At 33.7% G+C, this 23,877-nt stretch overlaps 1 protein-coding gene across 4 annotated transcripts in view; it reads left to right on the forward strand.

Moving 5' to 3' along the window:
- The first annotated feature begins 5,690 nt into the window (after window positions 1-5,690).
- The window catches only part of LOC105331664 (uncharacterized), a 29,483-nt gene continuing 11,296 nt past the window's right edge, over window positions 5,691-23,877 (forward strand). The window contains exons 1-2 of one of the 4 annotated variants that reach the window (XM_011433946.4): window positions 5,691-5,938; window positions 13,077-13,526. In XM_011433946.4, coding sequence (XP_011432248.3) covers window positions 13,453-13,526 — 74 coding nt within the window. In that variant the 5' untranslated portion in view covers window positions 5,691-5,938; window positions 13,077-13,452. Of the gene's footprint in view, window positions 5,939-12,662; window positions 12,740-13,076; window positions 13,527-23,372; window positions 23,495-23,877 lie in introns of those variants that run through there. The other 3 variants (XM_011433948.4, XM_034445567.2, XM_066077250.1) reach the window with 3 other exon arrangements.

Below are 23,877 nucleotides of genomic sequence, written 5' to 3' on the forward strand. Positions count from 1 at the left end.
AACAGATACACCAATATATCAAACAAATGTCATAACATACTGCAGAAAGCGTTGATCTTTAAATCCTCGGGGTAAAGAGAAGCGGCGCAGCAGTTACCCATGCATACATGTATATATTATTTGGATGTATACTTAGGTTAACAGGAGTTTTATAAGAGCTCGAGTTTTTTTTTAACTTTCTGCACTCTCCATTTAAGCGCCATCTCATAAGGATAAAAAACAGTCCTGCCAATATATTATTGGTTTGTCAAATGCGGAATTTTCGGAAGGAATTAAAAGTACAACGTAAAATAGATGACTTTCAAAATTACAAGTAAGAAACTGAAGCTGATATATTGTTTTCCCGATGGTAACCCAATATGGGTATTAATAATCAGTTGTATTATAGTTACATTATTTGATGACGTGAATGTCCTTCTATGATGGAGACGTCCTTGACAACACAGACGAAATGGAATGCAATAATTATGTAGAGTTTCTTTTTCAACGGCCGTGTCGATTTCAGTTTGATTGTTACACCACAAAACTTATCCTTCACAAGGAGTAACATTAACAGAAATCTGACCAGCTTCAAATTATAGATGTGCAGCAACTTTAAGAGGTCCCTGGGAAATAAATTTTATTCAAGAAATTGTGAACGTCTAATTTGTCAAATTTGGCATGAATATGAGAAATGCATTGGCGCTCATTGCTATATGTGTATTATTATTGCAAAGATGCTACTAGTAATTTAAGGAATTTTGACTCAGCAATTTTTTTGTACGACCTTTAACGATGTATGTTTGTTCAAGTTATATGGGTATGTTTTGAATACACCGTCTTGAAATTTTCTCATCAGATGAAAATTTTTCAAGCTAAACAGTTTCATTAATCGTCTAATTTGCTGTACAGTTTAACTATACTTAAAATGCAAACGCCAAGTTATTTTTAAAATTCTTAGAGAATTCCAAGATGTCTTCCTTTAATTTCTGTCTTTCAGCTATGCAGGGAGAAATTTGTTGTCTTTCAAAACTTCTAAATTGTGTTTGCTAAAGCTGCAAAAGTTCAATCTGCATGTGTCAATTAAATAGTCGTGGCTTATTTTTAGAGATCTGCAGCAAGATAAATTGATATTTCGGTCATTTTTTGGATATTTAGGTAATGTTGACAACATACATCTGGTCGTCAATCAGATGATATGACCAGCAAAAATCTCCTGTTGTTTAAGATGTAACTTTGTTTAATTACCGATTTAAAAGATTTATTTTTCCATCGTGAACAAATGCTTTTATAAGATGGCTGATCATGATGTTGTAGATTTATGCCGTTGATTAGGAAACTAAGATTTCTCTTCATTTATTATTTTATCTTGCAGACTTTTGGTAGAGTAAACTTACAGCTCAATTAGTTTCAGAATCAATCAGTCTTGTAGACTGAACAAATTCTTATTCAGATCGAAACTATGACTCACAGGAATTGGTGCATATTTTACTACACTTATCTTGAAACAGATTGGGAGCAATTTGTAAACTCTGCAGAAAAAAATAAACTAGATGGAGCCAAAGTTAACCCTGATATCAAATTGATACAAAGTTTTTGAGCAAACGATTTGGGTCATTAAAAACTTTTTAAAAGAATTTCTTTGAAGATATGCATTAAAAAGTAATCTTTCAAAATGTATTTGGTGGTTGTCATACAGGTGAGAATGAGGGCCATGCTGTAGTATGTTAGATTCCCCCTCCATCTGGCTAACAGACGCTAGTAAGTAGACGGTCAGTAATGCGACCGTGACTCACATTGAATAATATCAGCTCCAAAAATGTTTAAAAAATATTGTTTAATTAAACATTCCTACCTGCTGAACTTAGGTAATTAAGTCGAAACTATTATTTTTTTGTGTGCGCAATGAATTGAATTTTTTAAGGGGAAATTCTACGTTCTGTCCACCAGAATTTTCCAGCAAAGTGACTGTTATACAGCTAGGTTAATGTTTGCCTATAAATCAGCTACGTTGATAGTTTCGTCTGGGACAAGACAAAAGGATTTTAACGAACAGAGTAAATAGCAGAGAGGTTATAATGTATTGGGAGAGTGATATTTGGAGAGATTGATTTTTTGATCATTTAAGGTGGTTAAATGGAGGTGGACTAAGCACTTGGAACCGAAAAGGAAAATATTGAACGAAACACCTTAAGAATAATTATTTTCAATTGGACAATGAACAGTGCTGTTTTTGAATGATTCCTGAAAGATATATGCATTATATCAATTTTAATTAGAAAAAAATTTGGTTTCGAAAGTGAAACTTAACAATATATGTTAAACTTAACAATATTAATAAAGAGACATTTTTTTATTTTATTTTTTTTTTTATAAAAAAATTATGTAACATGATGACGCAACCGATCATCCCGCTATCGAAGAGACAGATCGTATTTATCAGATATTTAACCTTTTAGCAGTCAAAATGTATCTTTGAAAATTAAGAGTAGATATCAGAAATTGGAAAATTGTGGCTTATCAATTTCACACCAAGGAGTGAACAAAAACTGAAATATTCCAGGACCACCCCAGATAACATCAGAGAAAATCAGCATGCTGGAATTAGGGTCATGGTCACTATCTCATCACTTTGGGTTTTGAAATCTTCCACATTCATATTTCAATACAGGAATTATCTACAAACATGCATTTCCAGAATTTAAAGGATAGAAGAATATGATTTAATTCCTTATGATTCAATACTTAATTGCGTACCAGTCAACTTTTTTAATTCAAAAACTTTTCATCTTCAAATTCAATTTCTAGAAATGAGATTAAAATGATAGCATTAAGTATTGCGTATCTTTATTGTAAATTAACTTTTGTAGACTATCTTTATTACATTGGCTTGTTCCAGATATCTTCATTAGATTTAGTTCTCCTATCAATGATGTTACCATTTACATTGGAATAATACTTGACGCAGGGAGATATACAAATACAATTTTTTCGCACCAAGGTGTCAACATACTCAGGTTTTGATCCGATCTGAACACAGCTTTGATACCATGCTTCATTACCAATTGCTACAGGGATTGTACTTTTATCATTTTGCCGGAAAGATAACCTTCTAACTGTTACACAGACTGCAATTGCCCCCAATATCCAATCACACAGTGTTTATCTTGAAACAGATTGACACGTCTGCAGTTTTATTGTAAAAACATTGAATGCAGGTAATGTACGCTGGTAGGCATATTGAAATGAAGAATTTTTTTTCCAAATCTGATAAAAATCACTGAGGCCGCGTTGTTGCTCCAACACAAACATGGAGGTCGCACATTTCACCCTCCGGAATTCGGGCCAAATTGGGGGTCAACATTGAAACACTTTGCCTATATAATTTGGAACTCAAGCAAAGCAATTTGTCACCGAAATGTAAATTATTCATGAGAAAGAAGCTAAAGATCTAGTTCTATAAAGAAACGTCTGTGTGTTTTTTAAAGAAAAATTTTTTTTGCTCTAAATCTGCCTTTCTGTCTGGCACTGTATTTATATCTTATAATATAAGACGTTTACTTAAGTTAGTTTACAAGGTCAAGGGTTATACATTGGAATACAACTTACATTCAAAACGAATTTTATTCTCTCTCTCTCTCTGCGCAAAATATGCAACTTCCGGTTTATCTTTTGCCCTCGCTCTTAGATCCCTCTGATAAACATGCATTTATCCACAAGTAGTCTGTACTTTATAATTTGTGAACAGAGGACGAAACCACATACGTGTACAACCAAATAAGAATTGGTCAAAACATGAGAACTATGACGTATATTCTACTGATCGTCAGAAAATAGACACCTGTATAGCATTTGTCGGCTTAGGACCGGAACAGAAATGTACTTCATGGGAAAGAAGCATGATGGATGGTGTTTGCTTCTATTTAAGTTTAAAACAATATATTTCGCAAAAAATCGAGTTTTAGCACTACTTAAACTCAAAATGGTCGTTATCTAACATTTAAAAAAGTGTGGATTTTTGTAGTGATGTGTCTCTTATCTAAACCATGTTTGTATAAACAAGGTGAGAATAAACAAACTTATCCATTGGTTAAGTTCACTTCAATTTCTCGTCAGGCAAGCTCGAAGTTCTCGAGGAATCGTGTAGTTTGGTATGGGCAGCTGTAGTGTTCCTCTTCCTCTTATGATTCAAGATCTCGATTAAAGGTCCTGACCCCAGATTTGCAGTGACATCTCGACAACATCTTCCTTTTTTGCTTCCATCTGTGTAATCTTTGAGCAAATAGATCTTTTTATCTTCTGATGGGTCGTTTGACTCTTATACTACTATTGATAGAGTTACTACACTAATTTTATAACTTTATCAATTTATCGATAAGGGATGAACCATGTACATGTCAATATGTCAGATGCCCGTACTTCGGCTTGGAGTCTTAAACATCTTTAAGGTAAAACGAACATTTTGAAATACAAACAGGCAAGTATTAATCAACTTAGCACTTACAGTGCAGCATACAATTCCTTATTTATTTATTATTAGTTGTTCTTCCAGAAAAATTTGAGCTCAGACTTGAAAGTTTTTTACTACCAAAAATATATATACGTATTTAAAGACTACTTAAACTCTTTGTTCAAAGATGCGCTCCGTTTCCGGTAAAAATATGTGCCAACAATTTTTTTCGTCTCATTCTAATTTGAAAAAAAAGAAGCAATACGATATCTAAACAAACAGAAAACCTTTTTACAAATAATTTGGTTTATTTTGGTTAAAATTAACTCTTATGATATATGGTCTTCTAATTACTACAAAAAGTTCATTTCTTTTGACGAAAAATGAATTGACACCGTTGGAGGACATTTTTGTCGCATGTTGTACTTTGTTAACTATGCAGTATGTGACGTTGTTTGGGAGAAGCTCTATATTTCGTAACAGAGGAAAGCGTGAGAATAAATGGCAGTGTTTTCTGATGTGTTTTTAAGGTGTGTAAATAGATCTCACCCTTTTCCTCTATGTTCACACAAACGTTTCGCTTTTCAACCTCGCCGATTGAGAGTGCAATTCAACTGCATTTAGTCATTATCCTCGCTGTGTTTCCTGTCAGTTGACATGTACACCAGTCGAATTTCGTCAGGAAAACTCCAGATATATAAAGACAAACGATCGATCAAGTACTACAAATGTTTCTGAATGAAATTCTGAAAATTGATTACGTCGTCGCCAAATTTAAATGTGAACGTTCACTCTTAATTATCAAAATGCAGCGCAGTTATCTCCATGTTTTAAAGGAACACGTAAGATTTTAAAAGTAAGACGCATCTGTACGCAAATCTATTGCCTGAAATACTACGTTTTTAATAACTGTGTTAATAGGGTCAGTACGCCACCAAAAAATCCCACTGATCAATGTCCTCTAGCAGATAAGCTTCCGATTGACAAAAATATCGCACTCACTGCCTACATGCAATAGGAAACGTTACATAACTCACGTCGCTCCAAGCTGCATACGCAATACACAGGGGCATCAAAGGACACTAAACGGTTAATCCTCATAACGCTTAATTTCTGACTTAATGGCTGTTTGTAGCAGTTTTTCTGGCAATAAATGACATTACACCTTCGTAAATGTCTCTTTTTTGTTTTCAATCGTGAATTCTAATATTTACTTACATTCATTGTTTAAAAATAACACTACAGGAATTGTATTTAGATAGGTTTCACAAGGGATATTCATGGGTTTCCAACATTGCATGTGGTCAATCCAAGGTGAATGAACGTGCAGGGTGTCACGTATCGGCATTACATCAGTGCTCTGTCCCGAAGACTTCCGATTGCATGCATATGTGAACAGGCACCAATCACAAATCTTTACAGGATAGACCGGGCAAATTAAGATCCGAAACCAGCGCCGTGGACTCTATAACATTTGAAACCGACCACGACACAGCAGTTAATCTCCGTGTGAGTATTTGATTCTTATCACAGTAAAGATATAATGAATTTGTATGGTATACTGCTTATCTTTGAGAGAAGAAGCACATATTTTATTCTTCTTTTTTAAAATTAGTTAATGATTATGAGATTCATTAATTAATTGATAAAAATAAATGTTTGAGATATGTATAAGCAATGCATATGAAAGCGATTTTCCAATAGCGTTGAAAAACTCTATCAATCGTCTAAAAAAAAATTGCTTCGGAAAATGCTCGAACTTCCAAAATTTTCTTTTTACCATTGAGTAATTGCGTCAACACTGAGATCCATGCGTAACTTCCGAAGAATAAGCTTTCTCTTGTAGACGTCGTTTAACTACCGGATTCTTCAATTTTTTAAAAGACAAACAAGCTTGGCACGTGAATTCCTGACATCAATGACATACTATGGATCTTTCAATCCAATATGTGTCAATTTATATTTATTTTGTAAACGTTGGAATGACATAGACTAGCTACTTCGAGTTCTCTAAACATTGAAGACTTTACGATGGCGTCAGAATGTACACACTGAGTCTTTGTTAAAACGAAATCCCCAAAATGCGGAATTGATGAATTAGAATTCTTCTCTTTTTTGCGACATTCTGGTAATTGACTAAACAAAATTTTTGACTGCATTTATTTTTGGGAATAGTTCTTCGGTACGTTCAATCTTCAAACAAAATTTAAACATATAGTGTTATTTTCAATATAAACATATAATTTTACCTGTAGTGTGTTTATCTTTGTAGATACTTAAAATTGGGGTTTTAAATTTAATTTAATCAAACTTCCTCCATATTGATTCAAATCGAATCTTCTACAATTTTTTGTATGCTTTCACATGTTCTGTTAAGATCAAACTTTGAGACAACAGGTATACCCACTTTTCCATAAAGCATGCATCTAAAGGGGATTAAAATGACCAAAAAGAAAAAAAAATAACAACAAACAAACTAATCAGACATAGAAAATACTTATTCAATAAAAAGGTTATATTAGAAATTTAAATCAAAAGTTTCAGAAGTTTTGCTAAAAGGAGATATTCAGAGTTGACTACAGGTAGATACCAAACGTTTGATTATGAATTGTCTTAAAAGTACAAATAGATACACACATGCAGTTTCATGAACTATTTCTAAAACAAAGAAAGACCGATTTCTCGTTTGCAACATCTAATTAAATCTTTCTTGGTGCTTTTGCTTACTTTTCAAAGACTAGGATTTTACACAGTCATATTCTCACTTTCAATAACTTTTACCCGCATTAAGACATCTTGCAAGTGATATATGTGTCTGAATCTTGACATAAACTGTAGCTAAAGTTATTTCAGGGTGGTCGAAATCCGAGAGAATGAAAATCGGCGTTCTGATATCAGCAATTTTGAAAACGATGTCAAAATAGCTAAAAGTTCAACATCGAATATAGAACAATTTTGTGTTTTTCTTCAACCCTTTTCAACTTTATTATTCTAAATCAGTTCCAAATGGGCCATGATACGGGGTCTCAAACATTTTTACAATTTATGTCCTTGAAGCTTGAGTTATTTTCTAAGTGATGAGGGTAACTTCTTTGAAGAAATTAACATTCTAGCTAATTATACGTTTTTGTCAATATGGAGTGAATTAAAAGAATCGCAAATATGTATGCAAAATGGATCGTAGAAACTGTCGGGTTGGAATATATGGGATGTCAAGAATTCGTGCCCCAGTGCAGCTTTAACTAATTAATGCCGGAATAAAATCACTTCAGAATATTTTATGCTTTTCTGCACTAAACAATCACTAAACGTATAAATCTATCTTCTTTTTAAGTTTTAACGTTTTCGTACTTTTCAATAAATGTGGCGTATTTTGACAAGCTCAGAAAATTCTGTAGCAAAGTGATTCGTACGGAAAAAACAGAAAGATGTAAAGAGAGGTTAGTTACCATAATTCAAAATATCTTGATTTATATTTTTTTCTAAAGCTGTAATATGCCGCTTTTGCGTACTTTTATTCGAATTAAATGTATTTATTCTTTTCTTCCCATTAGTTAGCAAGTTCTATTTAACTTGACTCTATTGCAAAGAGCTTCATTTAATGACTTTTACCTTTCTTGACCCTTTAATACACCATTGGTGGTTAGCTTTCTTTGCCTTTTAAGTACATCGTTGGAACACGTCTGTTGTATACAAAAAACAGAAGTGCAAGAAATAATCGGCGAAACTCAAGAAGTTTGTAATCAGAAAATGGGCATATCGAGAGAGCCACTCTAAAATATCGTTTTTTAACCACTTAATGAACCAATCTGCACTAAGTGTATTTCAGAACGTGTCGATAGTCTCTGCAGAACTGTTATAACTTTTTTGCTCAATTTTGACTTCGACAAGTCGTATGTATTAAGTCAGAAGTGATGAGATGTAATTAAAAAATTAGCAAGAAAACGCGGAAAAGGAATTTTTAAAATGCTGTTCGGTTTGGAATTCTCTTTTTTGTGGGGTGGTATCGATCTTTCTTCTAAGAAACATAACACTTTAAATCTGTTATACTTCCTGATAAAATGAGACCCACTGTTTGGATAACCTTTTTATAATAATACACAATGACATTTAATCCTACCCCCCCCCCCTCCCCAAAAAAAAGTCAAACACATATATAGAACAATATGCAAGACTGTTCGATAAATGAAATGAATTTAAAGCTAATACATAATGTATCGAACAGGTCCTCGAAAATTATAATTAAAGGCAGCATACAGATGGATATGAACTTTAATATTTCGAAAGACAGCTTAGTTAATAAAATATTACGAAGGGAGATTCCTTAACTTATTCAAAAGAAACTTTCATGGCAATCCAGCATTTAAATATTGACACAAAATGACATAACTCAAGTTTTTGTTAGAGAGAGCAATGATTACATTACACTGTGAGTGACAGGATTAGAAGCGGGTTATGATGGTACTTAGCCATTTAACAAAAAATAAATAAATAAATAAAAATAAATAATATTTTAAAAAATGAAATAACTTAAGATGGGTACATTCAGATTTCATTTACCTTTTAAGGATATAATATCTCGTTGACAGGTTTATCCACTTGATATATTGTTGAAATGTTAAAGGCTTTCAAAGTGATAAAAAAATAATCTTTTGAAGACAGTATATCAAATTGATAAGTTAATCAGATGCATTTATTGATTTTCTTTTGTATAAGCACTTTTTGGGGTTGGGATGGGAATTGACGGTGATTTTGCTTTCACATTTATGTTAACTTTTTCCCGATCTACCGACCCATTTTGGAGGAAAGGGTTTTGAAAAACATTTTATGGCCTTACGATCTTTCTGCTGTTATATTTGAAAGCACAGAGCCCCCCAGTGTAAGGTAACGTAAAAGTAAGGCCTCGTCAATAAGGTTACAGAACTATTTGTTCCTGGTTTTCTCATCCAGGGGAGAAAGCAACTTATATCGTAGACACTTGCGCGAACGTTTAAACATTGAATGATTAATCATCGCAGATTGCAGGTTTAACGTGTTACTGATTTTGGTGAATGAAGGTCTTTTGCCTTGAAAATGGAAATGAGTCAAAACAGCGGGGAAATTCGGATTTTCTGTCCGCCATTTAATCACTCCCTGTTTGGCAGTACGGTGAGGCCACCCTTCCCCCCTGGGTTGACAATCCCTATCTTCCAATCGTTTTTTGTGCCCAAGTCAGCCAAAAGTCATCAAACCGCTGTTAGCGAAAGGGAGTGATCGCTTTGGGGAAAGGAACTTATGAACAAGATTGCTTGTTAAATATAATGTTTTTAATGAATTTAAATATTAGAACAGACAAGTCATCGCAAATTGAAACAAAAAGCAACATACAGATAAACATCAACTTTAGTCTCTTTTGAACTACAGCGTATTTTTGAATAAAAATGATTCTTAAACCAAACTTCAGAAAATATTTTCTTATTTTATGAACAAAAAAATTTCTCGGGCAATTTTGCACTTACATATCAATACAGAATAACAAATATAACTGCTTTTAAGTGGGGGGGGGGGGGGGCAAATGATTAAATAACACTGTGTGTGATTGGATTAGCAGCGGGTTATGATAGCAGTTGGGTGATTTTACAAAAGAACTTTCGTACGATCGGAACTATGGTAACAGCTTACTATTTCAGTATTCGGTTAATTGTAAAAAAAATTTCGCCGGATATTTTAACAAATTAAATTGTTGATAATTTAATAACTTAAATTAGAGACAGTTTAGGCGACGAACCGATTTAAAATTGGTCGGAATGAGTTGCAACCAATTATCGATTGCCATCCTTAAACCTAGTACATGTATATTCAAACTTCGTTTACTTTTTAGGCATATAATGTTCTTGCTGTTAGGTTAACCCATTTGATATATTGTTGACATGTTTTCATGCTTAAAGAATTGGGAAATAGTCGTATAAAACTAAGGACCAAATCAGATGCATCAAATTGGTAGGATTATCAGACGGATTTATTAGATTTCTATCGTAAAAGCAGCACTTCTTTATCGGGAATCTAAATTAAAGAGACATGTAAACGGAATAGCTGGGCGCTTGTCGAATAGTTTAAATACGATATACTTAATGATTATCACAATGATCGATTATTATTTTTTTGGAGACGGCACCTATATTAGGCCACTATTTCATTAGTTGCTTTTGAAGACCGACAAATCCAAATTTTCAAGAATTAAAAAAAAAAGTTGTACGTGGAGTCCAGTGATTTTTTTTTTAGCCCAAGATTCATGTTTTTGAAAAAAAACAGGATAAGTTTAACAAGATTTTAGCAAATTTTAAAAGAGAAAATACGATATCCTTTCAATCTTTTTGGGAGAAGGAGTGGGGTAAGATGGTGATATTACATTTTGTCCAAAAATGATTCTTTATTCATTTTTTTTATTTCGACCTACTAGTCCAATTTTGGGGGGAAATTTTGAAAAACAACTTTATAAAAAAAACATGGCCTCACTTTTTGGTAAAACATGGAGTCACCTCGTGTAAAGGTGACATCAAAGTAAGGTTTGAATCTGAATTGGGTATAGACTTACGTAATTGTTTGTTCTTCGTTTCTCTCATCTAGAAGAGAAGTAACTGTGCTCACACGAAAGTTAAACACTGAATGGTTAATCGTCACAGTTTGTAGGTTAAACGTTCTAGAGATATTTTCCGGATATATAATTTGGTTATTGAAGGTTACTCCTTTTGCCTTGAAAATGAGTCAAAACAGCGGGAAATTCGGATTTTCCGCCGCCATTCACCCACTCCCTGTTTGGCAGTATGGTGTGGACACCCTTCCCCCCTGAGTTGATAATCCTTATCTCCCAACCGTTTTTTGTGCTCAAGTCAGCCAAAAGTCATCAAACCGCTGTTAGCGAAAGGGAGTGATCGCATTGTGAAAGAACTATCAGATAAAAACAGACACATTTATCATATTGTATATGATTTTCTTAGATGCTTTATTCTTTTAGAAAGGTAGTAGAATTGCGATTGAAATCCGTTTTCTGCAACGTCTTTATCTGAGTTGATGAGTGAGTGATATTTTCTCTTATACCACTGATTAAGTCCTAGGGTTCTGTGTGTGGTCCCCCGAACATGCTTCTTCACAAGGGGGACATTTTGTCATTAATAGATCATAGCGTGCTGGAACAACTTTTCTTTTATTTGATTAACAAGTAAAGAGAAACAAATTTGGATGTATTATTCCATTTAGATTTATTTTACAGATCGTGTTTGCTCAAGTGAAATGCATTAGTTTCTAAATGAACATAAAGCGGCTTATCGTGTTCCCGGGATAATAGGAGTTGTTGTCCGCCTCATTCACCCGAACCTTCAACAGCACGTGAAAATAACCGAAAAATGATACGTTACAACATAATATAAAGGTTATCACGTGACAGCGCAGTCTTTTGCTACAATACGATTTTTTTTAAAACTTGAGCTCTGATGTTCGCCTTTTTGATATTAAATCTGGTGATATACCGTAGCTATTTCATTTATCTGGAGTGTTGTTTTGTATGATATCTAGTTTATAAACTGAAAAGAGGCAAATGTTAAAGATCCGCATTAATCATACCCACTTAAGCAAAATTAAAAAAGAAAAAAGAAAAAAAAATGAAATTTAAAAAAAAAAGTGGAAGAAAAGTGATAACATACAAACCCAAGAATGTTGCATTGCATGAAAAACGAAGCGTCGTTTTTATTGCATACATGTAGTTCACGAACAGAAATTCAGACGGACGACAGAGGTAAAGAAATAATCGTTTATTTATGTACCAATGAAAAATGATACCGTTATCATATAATCAGAATAAAAAATTAAGTACAAAATTGACTATAAGTTCTTGCCTGTGCTATTGTTATCCATCATAGCAGCTTAGACAAACGCTTTTAGACAAACTTATTAACTCTTGAGTCCAGTCGTAACCTTCCATCATCATAATTTGCATCGGTCAATTTAACGAGGTCTTCAAAGTTGTCTCCTTCCATTGTCTGGTTTTGACCCTTACATTACGGGGTAAAAAATGCCACTAATTTTCTGTAGTAGCGAGCGGTAATGAAATTGTTTATTAAACGAGCTGTTTTTTGTTTCTTGAAGAGTTGTCCAATCAGTAGAATGCTGAAGAGAGGCAGCGAGGAGACGCGGTCGCTTTTTATATAGCGAACGAAAGTCTGATATATTTAAAGGTAGAGATTATGATATGCTTATGTAAAACGCTATGCAGCAGTACAAGGGCTCACTTTCTCGCTCGTCGCTCGAAGGGGATGAATGTTATAGACCTAGATGGTAGTGACTATAACTAATGGGGCCCTTTTTTCCGTGACATTACATATAATCTTTTAATTTAGTAATCAAGAAAATCACCGCGTGTGTGTCTTTTATTGTGTATTACAGAGGACTAAATAGTTTATGTCATTCGTCGCATTAATAACGCTTTCTTAACACGTCTTATGTCAAAGTTTAAACGCAACAACAGTTGTCCTAAGACTTTAAGAGTTTAACCCAATGTGATAGACAGAAACGCACTTATTTGCAATATATTATGCAAACGATTTTATCCATCTCTTTTAATATTTGCTCAAAAATATTAACTTTGACATGCTGCGGTTTTATTTCATTGCAGATTTTTTAAGAGCGACGAAGCGCTTTAAGTAAAAACGGAAGAAATTAACATTATTGGAACCGTTCTTGAGAGTGTGAAAGCGTCAAGTGCCCAATCTCGGAATCAAAAAGCCTACTAATTTTTAAAGTTAGAAATAGTATTTGTGGAATATGATCAATTGACATTGGTCTTTTCTCGGGTGATGTGAAGATCGCCTGCTGTTGACAATAGCGACATGTTTATGGAGGGACATGCTATATCCAAGTGATTTAGGAGTACTCTGAACTTCGATATGTAGAGAGCTATAAGGTTCGATTCGTATTTAATTTCAACAACCGGGACTTGTTGAAGGATTATTAAGACATTTTGCGACAGATTTCACACACTTAACCAAGTGATGGATTGTTCTGAAGAGGCTAAAATGAACTTTGTGGCGGACAAGTGGTCAGATACCCCGAAACATTCAGACAGGTAGGCCTTAACACTGAATTTCCTAAACAGAACTGACTTTATGAAAAGGATATACATTTTATCTATATATTTTTTAAATTGTAACATCGTAATGTAACGAACTGAAGCTTTTTTCCGATTGGGACTTTTTGGGGGCAAACCCTTATTTTACAAGGCTTACTTACATATATGCTAAATTACACTCAACAGACTGGGGTCTTGTGAGTGTTGTGTTATTAGTGGCTCGAAGTCGCAAATTTCCTTTCCCCAGTATCTTTCTTCCTTTTCCCAATAACTGTTCATATCACTCTCGTAATTTTGCTTTTTAAAAATTCCAGAATTTTTTAATTTTGAAATTGACGTGGTTATTATTTTACAAAAGAAATAGAAAGGTAAGAAACTTACATGTATTGAATTTTGGATGACAGCTTTGAAATGCATGAATACGAATTTCCTCAGACATATCTTTAATAGTTTTTGAAGAGGAAAACTTCATTTATCACAATTATGTGTATACATTTCAATAAAGATAAAGCACGCTTATAAACTTGTAAGTGAGTTTTTATTGATAAAAAAACGTTTATTTAACAAAAGAAAAGTGCTTTTTAATCAACATTTTTTCTTATCCGCAGTACTAGTCTATTACTATAATTTTATGGGTTTTTTTTATAGAACAGATTATCGATAAGTTCCAAATAGCACATTTTTTGGAAACAAATCTCTATATTTAGATATTTTATATCTCAATATTGAATGTAGGTCGCAAATGACAGCGCTGTTTGCGTTCATTAGCCAGTTCTGTGTTGTCGTCCCATTGTCGTATCTCTTCTTCTTCGGCATATCTGGGATTTATTACCGTAATGAGATAAATAACCTTAATGACACTAAATGCGTTACATAATGCGAGGAGTTTTGTTATAAATGACCTTCACATCGTCATCCAGAAATAGTCACAGTCGGGGGGAATGACACTATACCTCCTTGTGTATATAAGTGGTATGTCAAGAAATAACTGCTCTCTGTATCAATACGTTACACAACTAAGCGCCGGAAAGATATAGTTAATATGTATATGAACCTGTATAGTCCGCAATCTTAAATCCGTTTTTAAGCTATAAATTAGAGCTGAATATATTTCAGAAGCTGTTAACCCAATTTGTCTGTCTGTGTGTCACTCTGACATTGAGTCCACCGCAATTTTGTCCCCTACCCAGGTACAAGTAAACTAACCAGAGGATTTTTATTTACCCTTTTAGAAGATACTAGTAACTTTCGATGAGGGTGAAATATTTCTCAAATAGCTTTAGGCCATTGCAAGTTTTTTCTTTGTTTAGCGTCCATCCAAAACTCAAAAACCTATCTTTCTATCAGGAAAAAAACACAAACCATAGAAAACAACACAACTTTAAAGGTTCAACAAAATAAAATTTGTTATATATTTTGAAGTATTTTCTTCATTTTGTAACAAAAATACAAAAATAACAAATACCTACTATATGATTTCCATTTTGAATGTTATTATATTTGATATCTGATCCAGATTTAAAAATGCGATCCTGAGCCCGACGATCTAATTTTATGAACACAACCATTGTGTTGGTTTTTTTTTAATTTTTACATCTCAAAACCAATCCGTCCGCGGACGCTAAACATAGAAAAAACTTGGAATGGCCTTAGCATGAGTAGGGGATATTTTCGTATTTATTGCTAGCTCTTCTCTCCTTTGGTCCAGGGGAGGTCAAACTAAAAAGTGAAAATATCTGTGTATGAATACCTAGAAATAAATAAAAATGCAGATTGGTTCCATACTTATCACTATTCCAAAATCTTGACACCTGTGTATGTATCTATGTCAGTAGAACTCCGCCTCAGGTGTGCATTCCCCTGCATTGTCTATTGCTGCATTGCAAATGGAGTCATTCTGGATTGTAAAGATACGATGTAATATATTTTGACACTTTCAACATCTGCTGATACGCATCAAGTGTAATAAAATATGTCTCCCTTAGCTATGGAAAACCTCAAAACGATGAGAAAAAATTATTTAGGTTATCATGATGCAAACTTATATATATTTTAGTATTTCGGGGAGAAATATATCTTTGAATTAGAGAATGTTTCAAGAGAGGGCCATGGGCAGTTGCACATTCATTTTCCCCATGTGTTTCGGAGTTTTTCGTGTTTAAGATAAAAGAATGTTTTTAATATAGCAAAGTATTTTTGTTATAAAGTAACGGTTACAATTTCATCTTTCAGCGGAGTAAAAAGATAAACTATGATTTTATTTTTAAATTATATGAACATGACAGTAAGGATTTTTTGCCAAGAGAAAAGGAAGCTAGAGGTGTCGATGTGCCAACTAGATCCGAAGTACAACTTTAAAAATGTTAAAAACATAAAAAGTGGTTCTTTCAACTTGTTTGTTTCTAGGTTTAAGGCGAGAAAAATCCATTATCTTTAGTCTGTATTTGCCGTGTCTACCAGGGATGTTTACTTGAACAATTTGCAAACCTCGCCTCACCTTAACATGGTGCAAAAGTAAAGGTCCTCTATCTTGTATTCCAATGCTGAGCAACACTCTGGCGGGTATTGATAGCTCTCGTCATGTACCTGGCTGCTAACTACAGCAGAGCATTTATCAAATTTCAACTATTTAGAAATTGGGGAAGTTTGAATAATAAATCCTATTTTTTTTTCTTAGCTGACTTTCGAAATACGAGTATCAATTTAGCAATATTTTCATTCGATTTAAAAATAAATCGAAATATAATGTTTGCAGTGATTTAAACGGATTACACCGACCTCTTTTCAAAATAACCAGGAACTCATGACGATCTATAGAGACCTAAAATGTCACCAGATTACGTTTGAAGATTTCATTTTTTTTTTCGTGCAGACATGTCGCATATCGCGGTTCCTCTTGACCCAGCGTGTCATGTCATACTTGTCGTTCTGGAACCTCGATCGTGAGGCCATGAGGTCGGCCAGATTTACAACTTTAATCACATTTCACACACATCTACTACTTCTGAACTTACGATAGCATGAGGATGATTAATCATAATAGAATTACAACAAATCTAAAACGTGTCATTGATAAGGTTGCGTTTTTGTCCTTGTTGCATGGAGCTTTTAATCCTGAAGTTCATAAGCCGGAAGGAATGTCGAATTTCTAGAAAAAAAGTAGGATATTTTATTACGTTTTCCGAAATTACATAAATCTAATTGTCTTCGCCTGAAATTACGTTATAAGCTGTATATATTGAATAGTGCGCATTCAGACCTGGTTGTGACTGCAGCGTTAATTCGTTTATCGCCCTAAGAATGAATTTTGTTTAACTTTATCAGAGGGTTCGTAAACTTAGACATTATCTGTTGCAGTGTCATGCTCGTTTGCCCCGTCTGCTCGTACAACAAATCCTGGTTTTTATACCTGGGGTTATCATATCTCCCCATACCTCAGACAACTTAAAGTACCTTTTCTGCTATCTCTCATAGATGCTGACTACACAAATGTTATCAGAGACAGATTGAATGCATTTATTTTTTTCTGCATTATTAAGTTAGTGATAAGCCTTGAGAGGTGAATAACTTGCAGCAGTTTCATTTTATTAATTACTTGACAGCGATAGCTTTTAAATATGTAAGGTTGCGAGTAATTTAAGAGTCAAACGACTAAATCTGCAGTTTAATTACGTGTATACTAGTATATGGCTATAATCATTGGGCGACACTACGTTGATGTGTAAACGCGACGTTTATCTTCGTCACTGAAGAGATTTTAGCATCTTTATCATAATATGGACTAACTTTTGCATATATTATTGATTAAGAATGTCAAAATTCATAAACACCTTCTACCTTTGATTTTCTGAACGTTTCGCTGCATTCCTTTTATGCAGAATACGAACGTGTGGTGAAGACTTTATATGCAGCCCCTTTTCTTTCAGTCTTCTAGAATTTGTATTCAAGAAGGAGGCCATACGTCTGGTTGTTATGACAGTTGGTCAATAAAAGCTCAAGTATGATTCACTCCTGAAGCCCCGCAATCTTTCACAGACTTGGTCCCCAAGTGAAATGAAAAGTGTAACTACACTTAAGTAACGAATCCCGGGATCAAATGTTAGGAGATTTATGGACGCGGAACGCCTATAAGTATCTAGACTATACAGTCAAACATGTACGCCGTCAACATAAATTACACAAGGAACCTCGTTCTTAAACCAAATGCAGGTTAGTGGAATGTGGACTAAAATACTGGGTTTTAACCGTATTTAAAAAAAGTCAGTGCAGGTCATTGTTATAACATTGTCATGTAATCGTGAGAGTGCGTGCTAGCGTTCAATCAGAACATGTTTGGGTTCCATTGGCCGTGATTTGATGTGTTAATTTGATCCTGAAGCTTTGTTAGGTCGGAGTCTGTCACATCGTGACAGTCTCCCCAAGTTATCGCTAGCTATATACTGTTGTTACCCGAGGTAAGACCACAGTGTACATTCAATTTTAGCAAAATGTTAGGCTAAGATTTTTGTTTCATGTAGTTGTATGGAGCTTAATTTAGACAATAGTTTGATGATATTCTATTATTTTATATGACCCCACCTGGTCCAATTATATAGGACTAGTATATCATGCCTTTTTCAGACAGGTATTTCAGTTTTCTCTAGTTATTAATCATCGTTTTAGCATTACCTTATTTGTCACAAAAGTTGCTATTTTCTTTCCTAATTGCATTTGCCGTTTTGTGAAGGGTTGTTATTTGCGCATCTGTTTTGGGGTTATGTAATGTTAATGTGTGAAAATTTGCCGGCGCGACAGTGCCATGATACAGCTTTTTAGACAGAAGACACCGTTTTAACGACCCTACACTCTGAACTGCTTGTATTCTATTACCTAAGGTTGACGTTGCCACAAGCAATGAACTAAATAGGTCTGATGGATGTTATCTTAATCATCGAATGTAAAATCAGTTCAGTATTCTAATGATCTAAACTCTTCTGGCCATCGCCATTGATTCTATTTCACACAAAACGCATTCTATCTGGCGCTAATATATTCATATTTGACCACAAGCGACTGAAATCGACGAAACTCTTCAAAATAGGCGTTTTATGCACGTGCAGATATGCATATCAATATATATCATATTTTTCATATTTTTTACTGAAAATTATGTAATCAAATCGCCAGAGTCAGCGATAACGTTATCTGTATTTTCATTCATATCTTTTGATATGTGAAGAACTTCACCATCTGTTGTCAAACTTGTTATAAGGAAGAATCGTAAAACTCCGCGGAGAGATCCCATCTGATCAGCCCATGTAACCAAGGTTATATGACGGATCGTCTGCTTCTATGAAAGAGAACAAGACGTGATCGAACGATATTTGCAATCGTCGTACGTGGTGGAATGACTTAAATTCTCTCGTAAAAATGGTTTACCAAGCATGACTCCATTTAAACTCTCTTTTGAAGATGAAGGTCTTGGAATACCCACCCATTTTGATATCTTTGAATGAAGAAATGAAGAAATCTTCTTTTCAAGTATTGTAGAATGAATTAGCAAATTTTTCAAACGTAATTTGTGAATTAAAGTGAGATATGCGCTCGTGTGTACCTAGTGAACTGCATTCTTTGGGGGCAACTCTAAAGTAAATTTATACAAATGAATTGTTTAGTTGTACTTTAATTAATGGTAAAACAAATGATTCTAGACGTTTTCTGATGCATGGGTTCGGACTGGCTAAATACAGATTAATACGTTCTTTTTTTCCAGACATCCGCTTGAGTACACCGGAAATGTTTTGTTTGGTCGTGTAATTAATTACAAATGCCCATTAGGTTTCTTCATTACTATCAGTTATCTTTGTTGTGTACTTTTTGTGGTTTTTAAATATCCTATAATATTTCCGTTGATTTTAACCTAACATCACCTATCGCCAGGAAGCCCCTTCTTGCCAAACATGTTATGAGGAAATTTTTAGTCGCCAAGAAAATTTAAAATCTTTATCAGTATAAAACAGGAACCAGGTCCTCTGTTTCCAATTGTTTACAAACAAAATACTTCGTACTTTAAAGACTTGACCAAATTCTAGCTCTACATTACCACAGTGACGTCACATCAATCTGTAGACAGATTTTATCTTCGATGGAATTTCCGTTGCGCTTGTCTCCATGTGTAAAAGTGATGCAACATCGGTTTTCTTGAATTGCAATCTTCGCTCGCCGTCTCTATCGCGCATATAACCTTGACTCCTCGCCAATCTTCTGCTTTACACATTTTTACATATGCGTCTAAGGATAAGATTACATGGAGAAGTCAATACAAGTTTTATCCTAATCTCATCTTAATCCAAGATAGGTGGTTCAAGGTCGCTTCAATTGCGTCATCTGCAGAGATTAAATTAGTGCCCGGAAATATAGACCGTCGGTTGCTTGAATACTAGTATACCCCTTGGTGGTCCAAATTAATCACGGAGCTGAACCATCTGGAACTGACTTTTTACACCTGTACTATAGCGTGCCTCTGATCGTTAAATAAGCCGTGGTAAATTTATATTAAATTCGCCTTTATCTAGTATCATCCGTTATAGATGGAAGACTTCACTTTTACTATCTCTCATCAGATGTTATCACTATGGCCCGTAAAATAAAGTAAATTGATCAACTGTGGAATCTCTTATTCGAGTGTAATTGGTAAAATATTTATGTTGCGTCTCTATAAGCTACCTTAAGTTTATATACATACAGTAATCAACCTTCCTCTATCTAGCATTAACTCAACTACGAAAAAAAACCTTTATCCGGTGTAGTAAGTTCAATTTTCTACCACTGAGCCAACAAATAAAAATATTTATCCTTTAAATCTATTTGTAGTTATGAAACTCGTCGCACTTTAAATAGGCACCTTGTTTTATATAAGATAAAGATATTTTCAACCGATAAAATTCCACCTTACCTTACATTGACAATTGCAAATGGAATCATCAATACAATAGTTAAATAATTGAGTCATAAGAAAGTAGTATTTATGTTGTTAAAACTTATCCTTTGTCTCGTTCCGCACACATCGAATTATTTACATATATGTTAGTACAAATAAACAGAAGCAATATTTTTAAATAGATTAATATTATATGGAACATCATTTGTCTATGCAAGAAAGAGAAAAATTAAAAACGAAATTTTAATTCCAGTAAATTATGCATAATTGTGTGCAGTATACAATATGTATTTTATTACCATATTCAAAGGGTTTCCTCTACTCAAATACCACCCCTACTCCTCACCTTGTAAACCTTTGAAAAAAAATTGAAAAACATTTCAATTCATTTCAATGTTACACAAAATCAATGCATTAGTTTCTTCAGGTATTCAAAAGAATCATTGACTGGCATTAGACTTGTCTGGGTAAATCTTCTGTATCTATTGACTCGCAGGTTTGAGTCTCCATTTTTAATTGATCTCGTTCTATGCGACCTGTATCATGATGAAAAGCAAACTTAAGAAAGCCTTGCGAGATACAATATTTCAACTGATTTCTTGACGTCGACATCTAATTACACCTCAAAAATACGATTTCGGAGTCTTCATGTTTGTGTTTTACGAATACATGTACATACAGTTCAACTCGGCTTTAATTTTAATTACAAGATCTTTTCATTTTTTCTTTATTAATCAATACAACCCTTACAAGCGTTTTCTTGACAATAACAATGAACATTATTCTCGTAACTGAATTTACAGGGTAGAGAAGATACTTATGTACAGTATGTACAAACTACAATATATATAATAGATGAAAACAATAGATACAGGCATGATGGAGGGATAACAGATAATTTAACCAATTTAAAAAAGTGAAAACTCATAGAAGCAAACCCAAAATGATTACTTCCGGAACAATAAACTTAAAACTGAAGGGTCGGCTTATATCGGTATAAGGTCGGTCAGGTATTAATCTAGAATGCACTATGTTTTTATCTTATACATGTATATGTAATGTTTTAAACTAAAGAACTCGTGGTATCTATGGAAATTTGTCGATAATATTCAATACGGATTGTGACACAATATATTTTAAAAGAACATGACTTATGAAATATAATCATCGGCTTATTTTTTTTTAATATTTTGTACACTATCTGACATAAAAAATTTTTAGTCATTTTTAGTCATATTAAAAAGAAAGATAAAAATCATTCTTAAAGACATGACTTGCGTACCACTTGTCGTCGCCTCGGCCAAATCATACCTTTTATATACAAGATTAAGAAAAATACTAAGTACGTATGAGTTTGCTTAATCGTACAATTCCCAGTATCAAAGTTGAATTTGTGTAAAGGACACTAGAATATGTACGTCAGTAAATGGGGGGGGGGGTGGTTTCTCTCCTTAAAGTTTGCTGAGTCGTGTGCATCGAAGAGTTGTGCGCATTCGAAATTGTAAGTTTAAGAAATTATTATGTTAGTCTTACCGTGTTCATCGGCCTTTAAAGCAATCCAAAGTATTAAAAAATATGTTTATGGGCATCGTTTTAATTGGTGTGAGTAAAGTATAAAAAAAAAAAACTCCATATTTTCATTAAAACAAACGTATCTTCAAACAAATGGTTTTATATAAAAACCTCTAAATGGTTTTATATGGAAACTTATCAATATTTTCAAGCATAAAATCAATCCCTTAATAGCATTCAATCCATATAGTTTTCCTCATTCTTTCAAAAGTGCATCAACCTTTCCGTTAAATAGTCCTGACAGACTTATTTTAGTCTGATCTTTTTATTTCCAAAAGCATCAATTGTATGAACTTTTTTGAGCCTGACAAAAGTCTGCAATTGTGATGGATGTGACCTCTGCATTTTCGATTTGAAGTCGTAAATCACCTGCCGGAATTGGGTTTATATTGCAGTAGGTAATAACTCAGAGACCTGATGTTATAAAGGTGTGTTGAGTGATTTATTGATGCATTGATTGATTAATGAACAGGGTCGGAGTTGAAAATCTGAGAAAATTTCACCAACTTTTCATTTTTATCTTGTGACAGAACGTAGCTATGGACTAGAGAATAAGTATATAATCAATAGTTCCCATGGTTTGATATGAATAGGTCTTTGATCATTTGAAAGGTCTATATATTACATTTTTTGGGCCCAACGCCTGTCACTGTGTTTGTATGTCGGAACAATTGAGGCTGTCGCGGTCATGTTCTAATCAAGTATTTCAAGCGAACGCTTTCATTCACGTGAGTGGGGTACCACGATGGGGAACAAAATCAACAATTTACAGTGTTTTATGTTGCTTTTATCTCCTTTATTATATTTGGAAGAAACCCCCAAAACCCGATTAAAACTGTTATTTTACCTAATTCATCTATGTTGTAATGGTGGCCGTACGTTAGAATTGAATGTATGCATTTATTTTGATTTCCCCTTTACAATGTTCACCGTTGTCCTTTATAATCTATGTTAATTTTTATTTCATTCACACAGCAATTTGCGATTTAGAAGAATTTTTTTAGAATTCAACTAAAATTGACATTTACTACGTTCGACCTTTGACAGACTGTATGCTTGTCTATAGATTATGCATTGTTAGAATTCACGTCTCATTTAGGCCTGCTTTCAATCGTCACGTGGACAGTTTTGTCGACAGTTTATAACTGTCAAACGTACACATTAGTATAAGCTCGTAAATCAAGTTTGTTAGGAGCTTCTTAGTTCCTTTTAAAGGACACCTTCAAACTATTTTGCCAGTCATTTGAGGAACTTCACATGGTGAAGCAATGAAAAGAAATCAGCAGCATTACTTGATTTTGTTTGCCTTTTAGAATTAGGAGACATAGAGTATTTTTTTTTTTATAAATAATTTTCTGTGAATGAATATGGAATGTTTTCCACATAGTTTAAACACTATAGAGGCATGGTGCGTAAATATTTTGCTGAAGACGGTTGGATACACTGTAAAGATTGGGAATTCCTATGACACTAAGTATATATTTGTTCATGTTTTTTGTGAGATTTTTTTCGGGTATCTCGAATAAAGAGAGTAGTTAAATTGATTTATGATAGTAAAGATTCCAACGAGAATATCACTTCTGGGGCGCCACAATTGAGTTCTTTTTTAAAACTTCCATCATTAAATAGTTGTAGTTACAAGTTCCTGCGAACTACAGACTCTGGTATTTAACAATATCATTCTGGCCTTTAACACAGAAAACATTCAAACTCTCGAATCAAAGTTTTAAAAAAAATCAAATTCAAAAATCAAAAATAAACCCAACCAAATTAAACTATCAACATTTTGTTTACATGTGAGCTATCTAAATCTGAAATAATACAATTCACCATAATATAAATTAATATCATGAAAAG

Source organism: Magallana gigas, chromosome 2, assembly GCF_963853765.1.
Source record: "Magallana gigas chromosome 2, xbMagGiga1.1, whole genome shotgun sequence".
Taxonomy (NCBI): domain Eukaryota; kingdom Metazoa; phylum Mollusca; class Bivalvia; order Ostreida; family Ostreidae; genus Magallana; species Magallana gigas.